Source organism: Pimephales promelas, chromosome 10 (genome assembly GCF_988280905.1).
Source record: "Pimephales promelas chromosome 10, fPimPro1.hap1.1, whole genome shotgun sequence".
Classification (NCBI taxonomy): Eukaryota; Metazoa; Chordata; class Actinopteri; order Cypriniformes; family Leuciscidae; genus Pimephales; species Pimephales promelas.
The window spans coordinates 26,829,919-26,851,616 of record NC_142778.1 but is presented as its reverse complement, the minus strand read 5'-3'; the positions used below and the strand labels follow the sequence as shown (position 1 = coordinate 26,851,616).

Sequence of the window (21,698 nt, the reverse complement as noted above, 5' to 3'; positions counted from 1 at the left end):
AATGTTATTCAAATCTTTCAACAATATTTAAACGCGAATACAGATGAACATGCTTAAAATTATCTATTAATTCCCAATCATCTCATAATAATTGCAATTTACTAAAAGGTCTATCATGTTTTAATGGTGATTTACAAAGACATTATTACACAAATCCAAAATAAATATCATATAAAAAATATAACAGCGAGTCTGTAAATAAGCAAGAAAAAGTTATATACAATGTTTTGCAGACTGAACTTACAGTATATGTTTATATACATAATAGGCCTGCCTGGTTTCCCAGTAATCGTCTTGAAACAAATCCACTTGTGCTTAAGAGCAAAAGGCCTCCTTGATATAGTTACTGAAAAAAATATACAGATTTTTGGACTTTACAGTTTTGTGTATATTTATAAATTAGCCTTTTTATAAATTAGAATTGAACATTTAGATCAATCAAATTCTTTGACTTGGTGAAGAGCATAAACGTTCTCAATTGGAGGATATATAGAATTGTTTAAAACAGTTATTGCCAAAACAATCAGATAACATTGCACAAAGGGACATCAAATGGTATGCAACATACACACACTTGGAAAGAGAAACAGATGAATGACAGTAGGATTGGGTAAAGACTACAAAATATTTTCCTCCACAATTCATCAACATTCAGCTAGACAAAAACGTATCTCCACGCTTGACCTCAATGCACACTCAAGCTTTACAAGCAGAAAGACACCATGCCAAAGCATAAAGGGCAAAGCTATAGCATGGAGTAGTCGATAACGGCCATGCGGAGATGCTGTCCATCATGCCACAGGTCCCATAGACTGACGAGAGGTGCGTGTATGTCCTTGCTTCCGTGGTGGCTAGTAACTATATTGCCTCTGAAACTTCAATGCATGTTCTGATGCTCGTTCTTCACTATGTCGCTTCAAAGTACTCGTCCCACTTTCTGAACACACACACACACACACAAAAAACAGCATACGAGGTTATATATTTTTTATGCCATTTTTTTGTGTCAAAAGTTTGGGGTCAGTAAGAAGAAAGTAATACTTTTATTCAGGAAGGATGCATTAATTTGATCACAAGTAAAAGTAAAGACTTTATTTGGACACAAAGATTTTGATTTTAAATAAATACTGTTCTTTTCAACTTTATATTTATCAAAGGATCCTGAAAAAAGCATCATGGTTTTCACTATATTATGTAGCGATCCATGAGAAGAAAAGTAGAAATATTTATTGAGCAGCAAATCAGCATATTAGAATGATTTCTGATGGATCATGCGACACTGACTGGAGTAAATTCGGATTTAACAATCACAGGAATTGTCAGCTTTTTCTGTGTTGTGTTTGTTTCGTGTCTCTATTTTAGTGTTGTGCTTGAGCTCTGTCTTTATTTGTGATGGCCTTGTGCTCCTCTGTTGCTGCTTCCTTGTTTCCATGCACCACGCCCTCTTGTCTAACTGAGTCCTCTTTAGCCTGAGTGTGTTCACCTGTTCCTCTTGCTCTCAGCTCCCTTTATATGCCAGTTCATTTTCATTTAGTGTGTTGTGCTACCTGTTACTTATTGCTCATGCATGGTTACAGTTGTGAGTAGTGCCTGGATACCTTGTCTAGTGTTTGTTGTGTTCAATCCCTGCAAGCTGGCTACTTCCTCTCTACCGAGCAGCGACAGATTGTGCCCGGTGAGTCCATCTATGTGTGTCGTTTTATCCTGTCTGGCTCTTGCTGCATCCATTGGCCTTGTGCTGCTTATCAGAACACCAGTGTGTTCACCTTGGGCTGGTCTCAACTGCCACCCTCTTAGCTTGCCTGTCATTGTGCTTTGTTCCCTGCCTACTGTTTTGACTCCTCATCCACTATTTAACCATTTCACCCACAACTTTCAATAAAACCTGTTAACACTCATTGGGATCTCATTCATGAAACACGAGCAGAACGAATTTGTGTGTAAATCGTGTGTAAATTGGTTCTGGCGTAAATTTTCGGATTCATTAAAATGTTCGTATTTTCCAAATGTTAGTTGGTACGCAAGAAATCTACACCTGCTCCCAGCCACGCGTAAATGGTGAGCTTAACATCCGAGCGTTTTGCTCATTAATAAGGCTGCATTTAATTCACATTAATCGGGTACATATTTACACAGCATTTTGAAAAAAAAAAACAATTTATATAGTAATTACATAAGGTTTTTCTTTTTACTTTTAGTATGAGAGCCAGTAATAGCAGATCTGGTGATCGATGGCGGTGTTCTGTCGATTTTTGCTGCCTTGTCGAAAAATGCTACCGTAGTGCGAATTGATCACAGAATGCCGATTAAAGTCGTATGAAATAGAATTATAATACAATTCTAAGTTATGAGTAGCTACTGTATACTGGTCCTTCTCCAGTTTGAATACGATTTTTCCGAAGTGAACTAATTCGTTTTTTGCTGTCAAGCTTAATGTCAAACCATTTTCTTCTCCAGGGTTCCCACACCTTGGTTAGCTTCAAATTCAAGGACCTTTCAAGGACTTTCCAGGTCCAACACTCTCAAATTCAAGAACTTAATGTGGGTTAATGTGTTATATCCAGTAACAAACGTTGGCGCGTGTGAACGTCATGGCAACGTACAACACAAAGTACCTCAGCAGGAAACACAACGTAACGCGTAAATTATGTGCATTTACTAACGTAAATGAAGAAAGCTAGTATGCATACGCCACGAAGTGTTGGCGAAATAACACATTAACGGACTGGAGGGAATAATATGGATTTTTTTTCCAGAAAATGTTTTGCACAAAATAAATTCAAGTACATTTAAGGCCATTTATCTGTCTATTTTCTAAGACTTTCCAGGGCCTTGATTTTATTTTTTAAGATTCACAAACTTTCAAGGATTTCAAGGACCCGTGGGAACTAGGGTTGGGTATCGAGAATCGAGTATCGATTGGAATCGGGACTAACTTTTAATTTTTCCCGGAATCGTTCAAAAGTTAAAATTTCGATTCCTAGTTTCAATATTCACAGTCCGCCGAGCGGAAGAAGAAACTGCTGAACAACACCAACGAAGAAGCGTCTACCGGAAGTGTTGGCATAACCACGCGAGTCGAATATGAGTAGCTTACGTCGGCGGTCCAAAGTGTGGCTTCACTTTTCTAGAAATAACGAAATCTCAGCAAAATGCAAAATTTGTGACAAAAGGAGTATTTGTGACAGAAGGAGTATTTCCTTCAGAAAAACCGTTGGTTAGCAAGGTTAGCTAAACTTTTTTGACCCTGCCTCTTAAAAGAATCGTAATCGAGAATCGTTGGGAACCGGAATCGAAACGAGGAATCGGAATCGGAATCGGAATCAGAATCGTTCAAATTCAAACGATACCCAACCCTAGTGGGAACCCTGCTTCTCACTTCTGGGATTGTTCGATTAACAGAAGAAACTCCATTATCTGTAATATGCTGCCAAGCGTCCTTTTTTATAGGACCTGATACGCCATTATGAACGCTTGAAAATAAAATGTGGCTTTTGAATGAACTTCTGATAATAAAACTTCAATTTCTGTATCCGAGAATTCTTTCTTTTTCATTCGCATTCATATTATTAGTTATTATATGCCTATATATAGATGTCAGTCAGATATAATGGGCGGGATTTATGGTAATTGAAAATGAACGTGCACGCGCATTCCATTTACGACTGGTTGGAATTCATTAACACAACACACACATTTCACTATCACATCGTTTGCGAAGTATTTGTGAATCAGGAGAAGAGTTTTCGGGAAGGTCTCTTTACGTGCAAATCATTCTCATATTTACTCGTATATTTACGAATGTTTCATGAATGAGACCCCTTCTGCGCTTGAGTCCGCTACATTTGAAAATATATTAAAAATAGAAAAAAGATATTTGAAATTATAAAAATATATTATTTCACTACATTAATGTTTTAATGTTTTGCATTGGTAAGCATTAGATTTCTACAAAAACATTTTTTTTTTTTAATCGTACTGCCCCCAAAATTTTGAACAGTAGTGTAACTGTCCAAAGATGAATAGAATTGATTTTGAAAAGGCTTTGCTTTCATCAACATAATCCTTTAAAAACATGCTAAGCCCTTTTTTTCAATGGAAGTTGTGTGTTTAAACAAGTCTGTCATTGAGAACAGAAAAGAACACAGTATATGGAGTCATACATTTTATGCCACGGTAAGACAAAACTGCATTGTGGTTCAAAACAGCTTGATATGAAAATCTGTTACAAGTCCTCTGAGATGGTTTGGACAGAACTCACCTCTTTCTAACTGTTTGTGAACTATATCACCAACTAATTGACCTGGTTTAGAAAGAAAAACATGCTATTCAAGTAGCCTACGAACTGGTTCACACTTTATTAGCATTTATTTATTTCAAAATCCAAGCATCTGTGTCAATACACACCTGGCTGTGGCTGCACACTGTTGACAGGATGTTGATCACAAGATACTGTAAAAGGTTGGAAGTCTGGTTGAGAACTTGCTCTTGATGGGTGCACTGTTAAATAAAAGCAAAATATTTCAACACAAACAACTGAAATTATCCAAACTGCCAATAATACACATTATGAATAAAAGTGGACAATTTTACAAAAGGGTTTTTACAAAAACGGGTTTGTGAACCCCTGGGGTTCTTCACACATTTGTATAGACCTTATGCACCAGAGAAACGTGGGCGCCGTCATCTTTAGAATATTGTCTTTGAACTTCCATTTTTGCGGTCGCTCTGTATATTTCTATGGCATCGCTGTCGATGAGTAATTAGCTGGTGAAGTGGATTTACTTACTTTTGAGTTAACAAAAGTTATCATGAGCATTGTAATGTTTATCATAAGCATTGTAAAGCAGATGTCTTAACAAATATCGACCGGGATTTTTTTTTCATTCATACCTATGCAAGATCGCTGTGAAAATACAGACCGAAAGTCAAAAGATAATGAGCGCAGTGCTGAAAAGGGGCGGGGCTACATAAGGTCTATAAATTACAATTTTTTTTCGGGACAGATGTTTACAAGACTTCAAAAGAATTCTGTCAAACTATTCCACCAAAATACAAGATAAGAGGAATTCAAACATTTAATGCTCAAAGGTTTGAATATTAGTAATGTATCTGTCAAAATTATAATAATAATCAATTATTCATTTTTCAAAGAACAATTGTAATATACAACAGTAACATTTGTCTTAATAATAATACAAATTTGTATTATTTAATATCATTACTAGCATGGTTTCCTGTGTGAATGGATTGTGTGGACTAAGACACAATCACAACTAAAAAACGGGAATGAGTCCACTTGAGTCCAACTACAAAAGTCAAAATAAATGATTACCTGTAATGCGAGTGCTCTCCTGTGGGATATCTGCTGAGGAAGGACCTGCTCCATTACCATCTCCATTGTTGGCTGTGCTGAATGGAACAGTTGCAAGGAGGCCTGACAAGCATTACGAGAAGATCCATTAAATCCAAGATCTCACAGCTAAACAGTGGCATTTCATTTGACATACAGTATCACTCAACAAAAGGACTCTCAAGTAAAACTAAAAGTTAAAACTAGATTTTTAAGAGTTTTCTTACCAAGGCCCCGGTAGCAGGACAGCTGCTGGTAAATCTGCTTCATTCGCTCAATGTTTATCCTGCTGGCCTCAGCGTGATTAACCATGGGTTTGGGGTAGTGCACTCCAATTATGCACTTAGCGATCTTCTGAACACTTTCTGGGGCATTCCAAGGTTCATAGATGAATTTGGCCGGGAAGCCCCTCAATATGGGCAAATACTGCCTGTAATAATAATAATAATAATAAAAAACACTTTTAACCAAACTTGTACATTTTTTTAGTATGTAAACAAGGGTTAAGACTGGCACCTTATATAGTCTCCATTAGGGTCGGTACGTCGACCGAAGCTCACCGGACAGTAACAGTGAAAGAACTGCTGGAAGAATGAGCTGCATGAAAGCCACATCCAGCTTCCTGCGTTGACGCTCCAGTCAGCATCCAGCAACAACTCTTCAAACACCTTTGAAAACAAACATAATATCAATTTAGATTCTATTGCCGAAAGCAACAGCAGATCCAGAGCACTATGTTTCCATCCACCTATTTTATGCAAATTTTAGGATTTCACATAAAATGCTATTTTTTTTTTTTTTTACAATATTCCAGTTTTGCACACAATTTTAGATGGAAATAAAGCTACTAATGGCAGTACCTTCATGCCCTCTTCCCAGCTGATCCACAGGTCTCCACGCGTGAGGAAGCAAGCAACAGCGTGCCTGGCCAGATGGTGGATCCACCCCTCCTGCCTCAACTGGGTCATTATGGCATCAATCCATGGGAAACCAGTCCGGCCCTCAGCCCACTTCGCCAAGGCTTCGGGATTCCTGTCCCACGGGATCTGCACGCAGATGGGATTAAACTCCATTTTGTCGAAGTGTGGGTTGTTAGTGGCAGCCGTGTAGAAGAACTCACGCCAGAGCAGCTGACCGTAAAGGGACAGTGGTGGGACGCTGTTCTTCTTGACCTGTGATCGAAAAGCCAGCGGAAAAAGGTATGAGAATAACTTGTCAGCCACTTACGATCTTACAATCAATTATGACAATGATCAATAGTGCCTTAAATGTCAGAGCAAGACAGTGTTGTACTCTTTACCTTTCTCTAGAGGTCTGTGAGTTTGAAATAGAAAAGTCTGCAGGATAGGCACTATTAGGCAGCCAAACCGGAGGTAAGGGCTCAGGCCTGTGGGGCTGGCCAGCAAGGAATTGGAATTCATTCTGGGACGCTCGAAATTAGCCACCCAAGCCTGCAAAAAATAAATAAAAAAAATGCTAGAGTATCTCTAATGCTACAGAAAATCCTGTAATATTGTGCACGTTAAGTAAAACCGATTTAATATATTTTATCATCTATTCCTGTCACGGCAAAGCTGAATTTTCAGCATCATTACTCCAGTCTTCAGTGTCACACGATCCTTCAAAAATCTGTCTAATATGCTGATTTGAAGCTTAAGAAACATTTCTTATTATTATCAATAGTTACGTTTACATAGACACTTTTTGTTTCCAATCATTTCCAATTCCAAACGTAGTTTACATGAGTGCTAAATAAAGTGATTCCGTGTTCGTAAATATATCATACGTCGGCTCAGAGTTCATTCTTCCACAGGAACTAGACTCACGCATGGCGCATGGCTGTTACCGGAAACCAGCGATTATAGTTCATTAAAGTTATAAATATGGATATTTTGTCTGTATTTATGACTGTAAGACAATGTAACAGAGGAGATGCTTACCTTCCTCTCCAGGTGTCTCTCTAATCGAGTCAGAGCTTCAGTCTCTCCACCAGGCCAAACAGCTGTTGACAGCCCCTCTGTTTCAAAACCTGAAGCCACATACAATGATTCAAAATCTCATCTACAATAGACACATGCACACATATCCAAAGTTAAGGAACACAGGTGTCTCACCGAGCTCCTCCAGTGAGGGTACGCAAAACTTGTAATCATGGTCTTCGCTGATGAGTGTTACGCATTTGCCCATGACTTCAGCCGTGATAGTCTCGGCTGAAATTTCCACAGGATCCATTCTGCTGATGAGTGTCTGAAATCGTTTATAGGTAAGAGGAGACTGTCCTCCATTTAACTCGATAATCCTAGAGACAGGAATGGAACATACATGAGTCAGTGATAGGATCTACTGTAAAAGCAATATTATTAGATTTTAGTGTCGTCAAGATATCAAAATTCTAAGCAAATAAAAAGAACAAGCAGGTAACATTATAATATATATTAACATAAATGTAAAATTACATTAAAACATTGAGTAAACACTGTTTAATAAAAAAGTTACGGTTATTATAACAAACGATCAACTTAAAGATACAAAATTAATGGCGAAGTGTGTAATTTATTTACCACAATTTCTTTCAGGTAAACCGCAATATCAATTATTAATGTAAACAGAAATTCAGAAATTGAAAATATGAAAACTTACAACAAAGGCAAAATGTAATAGATTATTTAATATTAGGGGTGGGAGAAAAAAATTCAATGTATCACGATTCAACGATTCTGGATCGATTTTTGAGAATTTCAGAATTGATTCTGAGCTCAGTTTTTAACCACATGAGTGATGATGCAGAGAGTGTTTTAGAAACACCTGTATTCTGCTTGCTTCCAATTCCTCAAAAACACATAAAATAATATTTCATAGAGTTCGGAAAGGCTGAAGCCAATTAATCTTTATTGTGGCTGTCAGACGATGCATATTCAGACCGTGGTTTGTCTGTATTTTTTATTTCAGTATTAGAATATTAAGCATTTTTTGACATTCAAATGACAGATTAATATAACAAATCTGTCATTAATTAATCTGTCATTCAAATGACAGATTAATATTGATATTGTGATCTCTCAATATCTGTCTACATGACATTCTCAATTAATAGTTAAATACCAGACATGATGGGTAACAGCTTCCCACAGGACTGCTGGCAAATACGTGGGAGTCATATGGGCATATGGCAATGACTAGATACACTCACTTGTCCAGATCATAGAGTGTGTGGGAGATCCTGACGAAGACTTCCACCCCTGCCTCACTGGCCAGCTTCTTAATGGCTGCATCACGATCCTTCCCGAAGGGCTCGGAGTCGTACTCATATGACAGCCGGCTGATTTTCCACTCCTAGGCAGAAAAAAGAGAGAGGGAGAGGCGAGTCAAATAAGTTGGCACAGCATTAACACACAGCATGAACACAAAACGGTTGGCTATTCTCAAGTGGTCTGTTCGTTGACCTTAAATAGTCTTGGAAAGACATCCGTGGGTTGTCCCCTGATGACAAAGAGGCGAGAGTTAAGTTTGCGAAGGCTGGCGTCCAAGTCCTCAAGACACTGCAGCAAAAACCTGTAACACAAAGAATAATTAATCAACAGTCAGTGATGAGCAAATAAAACAGTACTTAGACATCTAGACATAGTTATTCATTTTTTTCTGACATGAGAGTCCAGCAGAGGGCACTAACGAACTATCAGTATGAAAAGCACACAAGTTCCAATCTGTATTACATGGGCTGTGTTCAGAATGCCTAATATTTCTTAAAATAGAAAGTCAAAATGTAGTAGAAATAAATTAGCTTATTTAGTAGTTTGCAACACTAGTGTTTCTCAAACTTTTTTAATTCCAAGGCCCCTCATTGCCCTAAACTTAATCAATGGGAGTTGCTAGGTTCTGTAAGGAAAGTATTACTAAAATAATGAGTACATTACAGGATTCCAGTTTTAAAAAGTTGAATGTTCTTCAGGGATCCCACTCTTTTTAATCACTTAATTTGCATGACATGAATTTGCAGTCATATGCGATTTGCTGAATGAGGATATTTTAGATTTTTTTTTTTAATAAACGTTTTTATTATAAATTATAAGCTATATAAAGTTTTTATATAAAGTTTTTATTTAGAAGTTTTTATAAAAATGCCCATGGAGTTTTAAGACTTAAATCATTTACAATACTTTTAAAGCCTCTTAAATGAGTCTACCTCTTTTATAAAGTTTTCCAAGGCTGTGGTTTGTTTTAGTTGTTTCAGATTACTTTAACAGTCACCATTTTGTTGAATGACCCAGTGAAAACCACTTATACCTGGATTGAATCAATCATGAAATGAACATTGGACACATTTTAAAATAGTATGCATGATTTTCTTTTTGGCTGCACTAAATATATAATGTAATAAAGGAGTAATAAGCATATAATCCTGTCTGAGCGAGAGTTGTGTGTTCAGCAGAATAGAGTTCCCTTTTGTGGGACTGTATATTAGTAGCATCTAGTTGAGCCTGTCTGCAACCCTTCCTCGAGACGTCTGATCCCCTACAGCACGTCCCGGCCTCCAGGTCAAGGCCATTTCAATTTATCTGCATATGCAAACACAAACTGGCTTGTGTGACAACAAACCTATATATACATGTGACCAGCCTTTGCATAGGTTATAATTTTGATCATAGTTTAGCAAACTTCAAAGGTGAGCGGTGGCATAATGTAGGCGAGATGCTGTTAGAAGGAGAAGGACCAATAGGCCAGTGCTGACAGGGAAATGAGGTAATAGTATACTGACACACTGACCTACTTCCTCACGTCCTGCACCGGTGGAGAGGAGAGTTGGCTGAGTTGTACATTACATCAGAACTCTGCTATGAGGGTATAATAAGGAATAAGGGATATATATATATATATATATATATATATATATATATATATATATATATATATATATAAGGAATAAGGGAGAGGTGCTAGTGATTGAGTATAGTATTAATATAATTATATAACTATAATTACATATTAACATTTATGCCACTAAATTCTGTGATAATAATATTACATGTACTGCGTACTAGTATCCATGCCTTGTAAAAATATATTCAAATAAGCAATAGAATGTAATAGCAATTTTCCATTGGACTTGTTTGTCTCTTCAGGGATGGTGCCAGTACCAGAAAGGACTAGAGTCAAGACTAATTTAACAGATGCTTGTCATTTAAATTACTAATGAAGGAAAGTGAAAATATACTAGTTATTATTTGATTACTTACTAGTATAAACATAGGTACTTGGCTTATCATGTGCTGATGTCTGGTCCCCTCTGTCCTCTGTCTGACCCAAAGGAAACTCACCTCCATCTGTTGATTCCCACGTTGGACGATCCTGCAAACCAGGGGTCCAGTATGTAAACACATCTCAGAGTATCAGCTCCTCTTACAGAGTCCAGCAGAGATGGGTTATCATGGAGCCTTAAGCCCTTTCTGAACCAGTGGATCGTATTGACAACCATCACTCAAAAATGAACTGCAGTCCCTTGTGAGTTTACGAATGATCCAGCTAATCCCAAACTAGGCAACACCACACTTCTATATTCAGGGTAAAAAAAAATAAAAATAAAAAAAGAAGAAGAAGAAGAAGAAGATTAGGTGACGTCTTCAGCCTTGCTCAAGGAAAACGTTTTCCATGTTGAAGCTGGATCTCTGCCTCCGTGGCCGATGAATCACGCATCGAAACTTCATCTAACGTGTCGTTGCTTTACACACGCTTGATTAGCTAGTGACATGTTGCGCGTGCCTCGGCAAATTTAGACTGTGTTCAGTAGACCGTGACAAAACAGTCAACACCACTATAAAATGACGAAATAATAATAATAAAAAAACACTCATAGGAATAACAAAGCAAGCACGGGGATGTCAGCATGGACACGAAAACAACAGTAGCAGAAAAAAAAACCCGTTTAACTTATTTTTCCTTACATTAAACAAATGTTATTTAAGATTATATCCATATGTAAGCGTACGTTCTATTCATATAACTGAGCGTCGACTAAACACGAATATGTAACTTACACGATTGTCCTTTAGTTCACCCGAGTTCACCCCATGAAACGTCAGCCATTCGTAGACCGACTCCACCCACTCAATGACGCAAACTGTCAGATACGATTAGTTCTGTGAAGTCAGTGGCGTGTTCTCGATTAACTTTGCCCACGATACACATTGACCACTCAAAATAATAGTGCATTTAGATAAATGAATAACAAAAATCTTGGTGTGACCATGCACTGCTCGATTCTGATAGGTCAAAGTGTGAGTACCCGGACTCACATGAACAGGTGAAGGTAGGGAAACAGATGGGTTTTATTATGAGAAAAATATTTCTTTAGTGATTTGACGTAATTCACCACAAGAGTAATATAATGGTCACAATTTCACTTAAACTTTAAAGGGATAGTTCACCCAAAAATGAAAATTCTACTCACCCTCATGTTGTTCCAATGATGAAATCTGATGGATCACTCCATAGGCTTCTTGAGGGATTGAAACTTACTAGCCCTGAAAACAAAAAAACAAACAAAAATAACAACTTTATTTTAACTATTCATTTCCTTCTCTGTGGGGCTTGAGTCATTTCACTAGTATAATAGTGTAAGCTTCTGTTGTTGTTGTTGTACGTCACACGCATCACACACGACCAGCGTCGGCCAATAGAGCATCACAGTCCTGCCCACAGCCCGAGAGAGCTGTGGTGCCGGAAATAAATTTCCCATTTATTCTCCCATTGATGTTTTGGAAAATCCTTAGAGTTTTAGCGCATGTCTGAGGTTAACCAGCTGCGGCTGAACTCGTAAGCATACAACATTTAATCAGGCCAACATACAATCATTTCGAGTGAAAAAACTAAGAGAAAATCCCCAAAAAAGTCAAGGGTACAAGACTGTGTACATATTATCATTTCTGAGCAAAGGAACTACTCCTCCCATAAACCACCGCGCCTCACTGAAGCCACCATGAAAGATCCTTTTGAGTGACGCCCAAATCTGACGACGGCCACGTGAACTTTTTCCCCCAGTGGATTGTATAGTGAATGTGCAATGTGCAGAAACTCCTTTTCCACAAATTACTGAAGCTTATATGTAAAATGTATTTGCAGCTGCACATGCTAAACATTGAGCATCTAGCTCGCTCATAGGCTGTGCTGCAGCAACTGCACATCCAATGGTGCCTCTGACGTGCAACCAATGAACTAGCCCTACGTCATTACACGATCTTCAGACTTCAGTCTTCACAGACTTCTGCGGGGTTTACCCAGACATTTAAACGACTTCCACCAATCAGATGCATTACTGTTTGATTGTGGGATTGTTCAGGATTGTGTACAGCCGTGTGTACACTTAGTACAGTTGTAGCTGGTTTTAAGTCTACCATGTATGGTTACGTTTTTATGGCTTATATCTCAAATGTCAATGGAGAAATTGTATTGAATTCTTACTCCTGGCACCGGCTGTGGGCGGGACTGTGATGCTCTATTCGGTTGTTAAGTCATGACGTAATCACGCTCTGATAATACTGTTTCCGGGTCCAAATGCTGGGTCCTCTCTATCTGCTTACCGCTTTTGCCCGAGTTTTAACATGCCGCAGTGCTTTGTCCCATGTTGTTTAAATAGATCGGAGTTAAAAAAAACAAGTGACATTCAACTGTCATTCTACCGCTTTCCCTGTGACGAGAAAGAAAAGAGAAAATGGCTGCAGTTGATAAGGTAAGTTACAATTCTTTCCTTTATCCCTAACACCCACTGGCGCTGAAGCGAAGCCAGTCCTTTAAGAAAAGGGCTTAGTCTAACGTTATGGGTTGTAACGTTAATTAGATATGGACGAGCGGAGCGCTTGGACCCGGAAGAGGCTAAACGTCACGCGTGACGTCAGACTTAACAACCGAATAGTGAGCCTTCATGTGACGTAGCCCTATGCTATCACACTACCTGACTAGTGGCCCAAAGAGAAGGAAATGAATAGCTGAAATAAAGTCGTTAATTTTGTTTGTTTTTGGGCACAAAAAGTATTCTCGTTGCTTGATAAGCTTAACATAATAATAATAATTATTATTATAATTTATTATAAAGAGACTGCTCTTCTGGGCTGATTTAATCTACGTAGACCCCCTTTTTCTTTTCTTTTTTTTTTTTGAATACATACATTAAATGTCCTAGGGCCCCTCATGCACTAAATTTGTATTTTTGGCCGTTTTTAACATATATTTAATATTTTAAAAAACAAATACTGTACAACATATAAATACTGATTCACAGCCCTCCCCCTCACTAATGGTTCATTCCACCTGCTCTCTCCGAGCAACGATCGCAGCGTCTTGCTTATTGCACTTGCAGTGCAGACCTTTACATGCAGCCAATAACCCGTTCAAAACCGGGATATTAGCAATAACCTGGTCGCAAACGGCCATGTAAACACCGACAAAAACCCGGGATATTAGGCCTATATACCTTGGGTACCCCTTTTCTAACCAGAATTTTTGGTCATGTAAACCATATGTCTATGATGTAAACGCGTATCGGCATATCCCCTTAGTGATTTGTGTTCTGCGCATGTTCTATTCGCAATGAATCTTGGTCTTTTGAGTAGAGAAACTTCTTAGCGCATACAAAAATCCGCGTGCAGTATACCGGAAGTAAACATGGCGAGACCAGGCGAGACACAGCACAGCATTGGAGCGAGGTCAGTAACATTACCTGCATCAAAACGCAAACAAAGGCGATCGCTATCTGCCTCAAACTATTCATTATCCGCGTGCTACTGTTGTTGTTGTCTTTGGATACAGGAAGAAGAATCAGAAATGCGTCTTAGGAATATTGCGTCTTAAGTTTGTGCGTACGTAGACGCTAACCGCGCGTCGCCGTTTAACATCGGGCTATTGCAATTCCATGTGGAGAAACTCTCTCTGCTCACGCATGTAAACGGGTTATTCCTAATGTTTCAGAAACCCGAATAGTGACCTTAACCCGACTATAACCCGAAAATTTGCTGCATGTAAACGTAGTCAGTGTCACACGTAGGCAGTGTCACACGTAGGCATGCCACATCAAAAGTCAGGGCATCAAAAACGGAAAGAAAAAAGGAAAGAGAAGACAGAGAATGCCGAAGTCGACAGTATGTCATACAGTTTTTCATAAATAAAGGTAGCTTGCTGTATTCCTGTATTCCAAAACTTTCAGAGTTACTTTTTGTTTAGGGTGACCAGAAGTCCCGAACAATTTGTGACAGTCCCGAAATCTAAGCTGTTGTCCCGAATACCGAAACAGGCCCGAAAATTATACTAAAGCAAAATCTTGATGATACAAAACATAAAGGAGGGAATGCTGTCGTTTTTAGTCAAAGAAACTAATACTAATCGGGAAGGCTTTTAAACGGTGGAGAGAACTCAAAGAATTGAACGTTTTTAAATCGGACGCTGAGGTTGCACTGTTTCTTCTGAACTGGTGAGTAGCTTCTAGTGCTGACTTTTGTGAAATGTGTGTGAAAATTTAATTCTTTCAAAAAGTATGAGTGAAGCTTGATTAAACTTGGACAGCTCTAGCGGATATCAGATTGTAGGGATTTAGTGTGTGTGTTGCGTCTACTTGCAGCCATAACATTGTAGCCTACTATTTGCAATGTTCAGGAATAACTTTAGCCAAATAATAATAATAATAAGCTGTTATAATATTATTCCAGATAGCTGTTGTTATGAGTTTTCCCCATAACGTTAGATATGCAACTATGACGGTTTGTGGTACGTTTCATCATACCGCTGCTTCCAGTAAAGCACCAGCAAACTGACATGGCTTGACTTCAGATTTTATATACATCAATATACTTAGTAATACCATATTGCATTTCTTACAAATGAACAAATTGTTTTCCTATTCATTTCAATGTGGTTGCATATTGACCACAAAGGTCATGAGTGTGACATTTTTTTACATACCTTTAGAACAACCAAAATCAAGCCCAGTTTGTGTGTATAAATAGATAATGTAGAAAAAGTGACAATTTTATGCAACTGAGATGAAGGGAGCCCATTTACTACGGAAAAATCGATTGGGTCATATAGACTCCAAAGATAAAAGGGGTTAAATTTGTTCATTGAGCAAAATATTTTTTTATTGTCATCATCCAGCTAGGTTCAATTCTTATACAACAGCATCAGTACAGTCAGATAAATAAAATTGTTGAATAAAAAGTGTCCTAAACTAATCAAGCCAGAGGAACATTGGTAAATTATGTAAAGCTGTGCTTAAAAGTCACCATTTAATCAAAATGAGTAAATTGTTATGTATCATTGTAGAGTGTGATATAAATGATTTATGCATGTACATTATTATTATTATTGTTTTAATGCCTTCATAATCTTCAAATAAAATAACTTCCCCCTCCCTCAGAACAGCAAAAGTGAAGATGATGTTGATAGAGAACTGAAGAGCCCAAATCCATGAGAACCACTATTTCTGCAAGACAGGAGGGGGGAGAGGGGTTAATTAACCAATCAAAGCTAATCAACAGATTATAAAACTTGCTCAAGTATGCAAATTCATTGCTCTGTACAGTAACACTTACAGTTAGATGCACAGGAGTATGAGATGTACAGGTATTTGAATGTGCCGACACATGGATCTGAGAAGACGCTGTTGGAGGCTAATATGGAGCATCTGTTTTTCCCTTCACATCTACACCATAAAAAATATCAATAATTAATTAAAACAAAAAAAATGTGATTAAAAAAAAAAACTTTGCTTGATTCTATTATTGTTTAAAAAAAGTTATTACCCTGCTGGGAGGAAACACTTAAACTAGACACTTTTTACATACCTTTAGAACAACCGAATCAAGCCCAGGTTTTTTTATTTATTTATTTTTTATTTTTTGTGTGTGTATAGATAATGTAGAAAAAGCATTATTTTTTGTTTTATCAGGGTAAAGACTGAATTACCTGTGGAAATTTGTATATTGTGCTTGTAAACTCACCCAGTAGCAACTATTGTCTGTGAATTTAGGGCGTAGCAGTCAGTTTTGGCAAGCTGAGAAGCAGGTCGTCCAGTAGAACACGTCACGCTATCAGTTCGCCCATAGTTGGCGCTGTGAATCTGTATGGCAGTTCCATCCTCTGAAAGCAACAGTTCAACTTTTTACAAACTCTTAGATGAAAAAAAAAAAGTTATTATATACTATAACTTTTACCATTTAGAAATAACCTCTGGCTGAATATATCGGCTAAACATAAGTAACATTCAAGAAACAACAGAATACACACCACACTTCAGGTCATTAGTTTCATGTTCACAGACCATACTCGAATCTAAAGAAAAAGGAGAGATGTTGTAGAGCAATAAGAAAAAAGTAAAGTCTTATTGAGTTATTGTTTGTGCTGTGTCTACTGTGATCATGCCTTTTAAAAGCATATCAATGGAGACTGTGATTTATGTGCATTATAGTGAAAAAGAAGTGTGCTTAGTAGTACTGATTGTGCACTTGTAGTGTACTTGAGGTCTTAAAATGTATTTTTTAACTACTTGCAGAGAATGTAATATTATTTAAACTAAAGGCCGCTTAAGTACACGAGTACAAGAGAGAACCCTTGTATTCACAACACAAAAGGAAGAAATTGCACTTAGTAATAATCTAAAATGAACCGTTTTACTTTAAACATTAACCATATTTCAAAGTCAACAGAAGAAATTATCATTAAATTATAAATTAAATCCTATACTTAAGTGGACCAAAAAGCATTATAAAGCATTATACAATTATATATTATACTGTATATATACAATTAAACTTAATTCTATTTAATTACCATGCAATTAAGTATCCAAAAACATTACATTCTGTTAAAACAGGAGCAACAGGATAAGAAATACTCACGGATTTCAGGTGGGAGGCAAAAATAGGAGATTGCAAGGTACTTGTAAGTGCCATAGCAGGGATCAGTAAAGACTGTATGTGTAGCAAAAACCTCACAACTTTTCAGGCCATTGCAGCTTTACATGTCAAAGAAGGAGGCTTACATTAGTCATTGCATAAATATTTTTGAAGAACATTTGAAAACATTATTTCTGAATGTTCTCTCAATTATTTGAAATGTTTTCTCTAACATGTTATTCAAACGTTAGAAGATTATGGGAATAATACTTTTTAATGTTTTAAACTTATAGGCACAGAATCAGTTCTCCACATTTGTGAAATCAGCCTCTTGGCAATTATTATACCAAATAATATACCTCGTCTTTCATGTATATCAAACTCGAAATTACTAGATATCCCAAGAATAACTGAGATTGGACATGGTTTGAGATATATATATATTTTTTTTAAATGCTTCAGAAAACAATGGAGCAATGAACTTTCTATTAAGATTAATGGAAGAACTTTTGTGAGAGCCTTGCCAGAATGTTCTGAGAATGTCCCTTGATAATTGTGATGGTATTTGAAGAAGACCAAGAATATAAATGTACCTAAATTAAAGCAATTTGATCCATACCTTTTTGACACAGGAGACAGTGCATTGGGAGAAAAGCACTTGGTGTTTTGGAGCTCAGAGGATGGACGTCCTTCCGAGCAGGTGATTTTATCTGTACGTCCATAGTTTGCAGTATTTATTTGAATCTTACCGTAATCTACATGGAGATAAAAATAATAATAGTATTTCTTAAATGAACCCATGTGATCTGATTTCTTGAAACAAAATAAGAGTTGTAGAAAAATACCTCACCACATTCCAAATAACTGTATCCACCATGACAAGTCACACTAATTTCTGGAAGAAGTTAGAGTACAGAACATGGTTACAGGCTTGCACCGAGATGTAAATGGAGGAGAGAGACAGACAGAGAGAGAGAGAGAGAGAAACCTGCTTGGATGCAAATGTAGTTGGTAGTATAGTACTTGTAGGTTCCATAACACGGATCTCGTGGTGCAAGTCCTTGAGTGTTTAACTCACACTTTCTCAGACCATCACATCTTTTAAAGGATAATAAATAAGTCAATATCATTAACAAATTAACTAACTAACAAGAAAGTAAGCAAGAGACTACTCTATTATTCTGTCTGGAGTCTCAAGCTAAAAGACAACGAAAGATCTTTACTGTTTAGAGACCGCAGGAACATCTAATGAACACTGAGTATTAGATGTTTCGACTGGTGGTCGTCCAACGCTGCAAATTTGGCTGCTTTTGCGGCCAAATGTTGCTGATTGTACACTGATCACACCAGAGTCTGAATATAAGAAATTAATGGATTACTGTTAAAACAATTACAAAAATAGTAAATATATATATATATATAGTAAATAACTTAGTTGATTGTAACTACACCATCTTACCACAACTTAGATGCTGGACAAACCCATCACAGGTAATTACTGTCTCTGAAAAATTAAAGAGCCCCCCTTGAAGGTATAATTTGTCATTTATAACAAGGTAATTGGCAAAATACTAAATAATAGTAAAAAATACAGTATGGTCACTTATTGACACCACAAACCCCACACACAAACAAAAACATGACATTTAAAACTGAACATAGTTCAATGATATACCTGCGGAAATCAGCAATCTGGAGTCTTGAAGCACCACTGTAAGACAACAACATAAGATAAATGATTAAAATACTTGTGCAGTGCAGTGCTAATCTTGAAGCCATTCACACTATTCTCCATCCTAAATTTAATCCAGAACAGAGCTTTTGAAATGTCTAAGAGCACTTCATTCATCTTAGAAACTTACAAGTAAGCAGAAGGACACTGAGAAAGAACATGGTTCTGCTGGTGGTGTACATGTAACCTCTGATAAGTTGATTCATATTTATATGGCCTGTTATTTGATTGCTTAAGTAAGACAAGATTTTCTGATTGCTCTTCTATGTTCCCTCTAAATTTGTTTGAAAGTAAACACATCCGTGTATGCATATGATCTTGTGCAAACACTTATTGTTATAGAAACTTCATATGAGACTTGGGAAAACATTTGCACAGGGTGTCATAAGGATATCAGCAGTCATTCATGAAAAGAATTTGACTACAAAACAAAATCAGTTTTTTTTAGAACACCAGCAGGTGATGTCAAAATTTGTGGATAATCCAGAATCAGAGAAATGTTGGAGGGAGTGTGGGAATGTCCAAAATTAGTTAGATTTTGTCAAGGGGTTACGGATGAGATTATGAAAAAATAGCATGTAGACCTGCCTTTTACTCCCTTATATTTTTTGCTTGAAGGAATACCCCAAGATTTTGTAGTCAAAATCAGAGATATATTCTGCATGTACGCGTACACTATGTGCACGAAAAACAATTATGGTTAATTCGATGAAGCCACATCCACCAAAAAAATGAGTCAATGGAGAGAAAAACGCAGTCTCATGGCATTTCTTTGGCATTGACTCATTTTTTAATACTCAGTCGATAGGCTTTCGAAACCCCATTCGTCGTCACTCTGTGTAACATGTCCGTTCCATACTCAGGGAACGAGGGTTACATACGTAACTGAGACGTTTTTTTTCTCAGACTTCTAGTGACGATTTTCCACTTTTGTACCACCTACATACAACAAACTGTACAGTCTTATTCCCAACTATATAGGTTTTTCCACGGGGTTTTTTGATATATCATTCTTGGCCTGATTTATGATATTTTATGCCTAAAAATAGGGCGGAAATCAGTTTAATGCTATTGGCAGTATTTTATGATTTACTTGGTAACAAAAAGAGATTTTCATAATCCCCACAGGTGATGTATTTTCATTGAATATATCAACAAAATGCAAAACTGGTTTTCAATGGTCAGATTTGTCACCTCAAAATATATGCAAATGGGCGCATATTTAATAGCCTCATTAGCATATTTAAACATAAAATTACAGAAAACTCACAATACATTTTTTTTCTTCTATTCATGTGAGTAATCAACTGGTAAAGTTTCATGTTGATATCTGTAAGTTAATTTTTTTACCCTACTCACCTGTTGAACTCACCAAAATTGGCGGCCATCTTGAATGTGAAGGTCAAAAACATGTGAAATCAATAAATCTACATAATTTAGGAATTTCTTGACCCAAATAGTCTCAGAAACCATGTATTATGCAGCACTGTGGGCAAAAACATTCAAAAAAAGAACCTTCCTGAATGTCTCAGACATTAGTGCAATTATTTCCCGTAATTTCTCAGACAGTAGAACAAATATTTCCCGTAAAAATGTGATCATGTGCAAACACTCTCGTTTGTTTAAGAAACATCCTTTTCAGGAATTAGTCCAAATATTTGATGCAAATATTTCCTGTAAAAAAACAGTGATCTTATGCAAACACTCTCTATTGTTAAAGAAACTTCCTGAAGACTTCCAGTAAAAAAATATACTTTATTTGCATAAATAACAATGACTGATTAATGATATTTATCTAATGACTGCCACACTTTGAGTTTTAGTCATGTTTATTGTTTGTATTTCTATTTGGTTCAGTTTCCTTGTCCTGTTCTAGTTTGCCATTTGCTTTTAGTTTGTTAATTAGTTCTGTCATTCTCCATTCCCTGACCGTTTTTTCACTATATATTTTCACTTTAGAATTGTCACGATCCACACTCAAGGAACACAGAAGATCCAATAATCCAATAAGTTTTTAATAGGCAAATCCATTACTCAAAAAACAGTCCAGGCAGGGGTCAACGTCCACATAAGCAATCCAAAACACAAAGAACAATGAGCAGACAGAAACAGACCTCAGAAGTGGTGTGATAATAGATGAGGACTCCGTAAAAAACACTAAACAAGCATAATTGTTAATTGATAATTATTCACATTAAACCATATAGATTTTTGGGTGAATTTCAAGTGATCTCAGCATGAGAGAGAAGAGACAGGGAAAGAGGGGATGATGAGGAAACCGTAAGGGTGAGGCGTGTTTGGTGTCGTGTCACATCTCAATATGTCACTCTGCAGAATATGAGAGGTAGACTCATTCAACAACCACAGACTCTCCTATTTTCTCACTGACAGAAATGGTTTGTGTAAATGCCAAAATTGATGTACACAAAATCAAGTAGAAACAGAACATCACTTTTTATAGGTCTTCGTCGTCAGTTAGGAAACTGGGTGCTATTTGAAAGCAATCTTTCTTTTTACAACAATTTCTTGTATTTGCAAATCTTGTCAGCACCCGATATAAATTTAATCCCACCCCACAGAATCAAATGCTTCCTTGAGGGATCAAAATCCAGCCAATGTACAGTATAGTAGCCATGGGTTAAAAAATAATAAGCATGATTCAAAAATTTAAAAACGCATGTAAAAATATGAAAAAAAAAAAGTCTGAGTCATTTGGTTCATTCAACGAACGAAAAAA

The 21,698-nt window shown here is 37.0% G+C and overlaps 2 protein-coding genes across 2 annotated transcripts; both read right to left on the bottom strand.

The window, feature by feature from the left end:
- Window positions 1-91: 91 nt before the first annotated feature.
- On the bottom strand, window positions 92-11,441 carry cry1b (cryptochrome circadian regulator 1b). The gene is given in 14 exon segments (XM_039650508.2): window positions 92-937; window positions 4,262-4,303; window positions 4,408-4,500; window positions 5,336-5,437; window positions 5,581-5,783; window positions 5,870-6,021; window positions 6,214-6,525; window positions 6,654-6,713; window positions 6,715-6,804; window positions 7,294-7,382; window positions 7,468-7,652; window positions 8,544-8,686; window positions 8,797-8,905; window positions 10,669-11,441. Coding segments are annotated over 14 exon segments (1,824 nt in total). The 5' UTR covers window positions 10,827-11,441; the 3' UTR covers window positions 92-851.
- Window positions 11,442-15,727: 4,286 nt separating this feature from the next.
- Window positions 15,728-19,175, bottom strand: LOC120462037 (rhamnose-binding lectin). Its single transcript, XM_089116380.1, has 12 exons — window positions 19,092-19,175; window positions 18,905-18,940; window positions 18,689-18,733; window positions 18,453-18,582; window positions 18,218-18,327; window positions 18,080-18,124; window positions 17,849-17,984; window positions 17,233-17,348; window positions 16,622-16,666; window positions 16,336-16,474; window positions 15,928-16,037; window positions 15,728-15,818 (listed from the first exon to the last, which is right to left on the bottom strand). Coding segments are annotated over exons 1-12 (990 nt in total). The 5' UTR covers window positions 19,168-19,175; the 3' UTR covers window positions 15,728-15,816.
- Between the last annotated feature and the right edge of the window lie 2,523 nt (window positions 19,176-21,698).

What these genes read in the sequence shown, in the direction of transcription:
- LOC120462037 (XM_089116380.1), bottom strand. Translation starts at nt 19,167, where the DNA reads ATGAATCAACTTATCAGAGGTTACATGTACACCACCAGCAGAACCATG. An exon ending in GTTCCTGCGGTCTCTAAACA is followed by an intron (nt 18,328 to 18,452) that starts GTAAAGATCTTT and finishes ATCCTTTAAAAG; the next exon opens with ATGTGATGGTCTGAGAAAGT. An exon ending in CTGTCTCCTGTGTCAAAAAG is followed by an intron (nt 17,349 to 17,848) that starts GTATGGATCAAA and finishes TGACATGTAAAG; the next exon opens with CTGCAATGGCCTGAAAAGTT.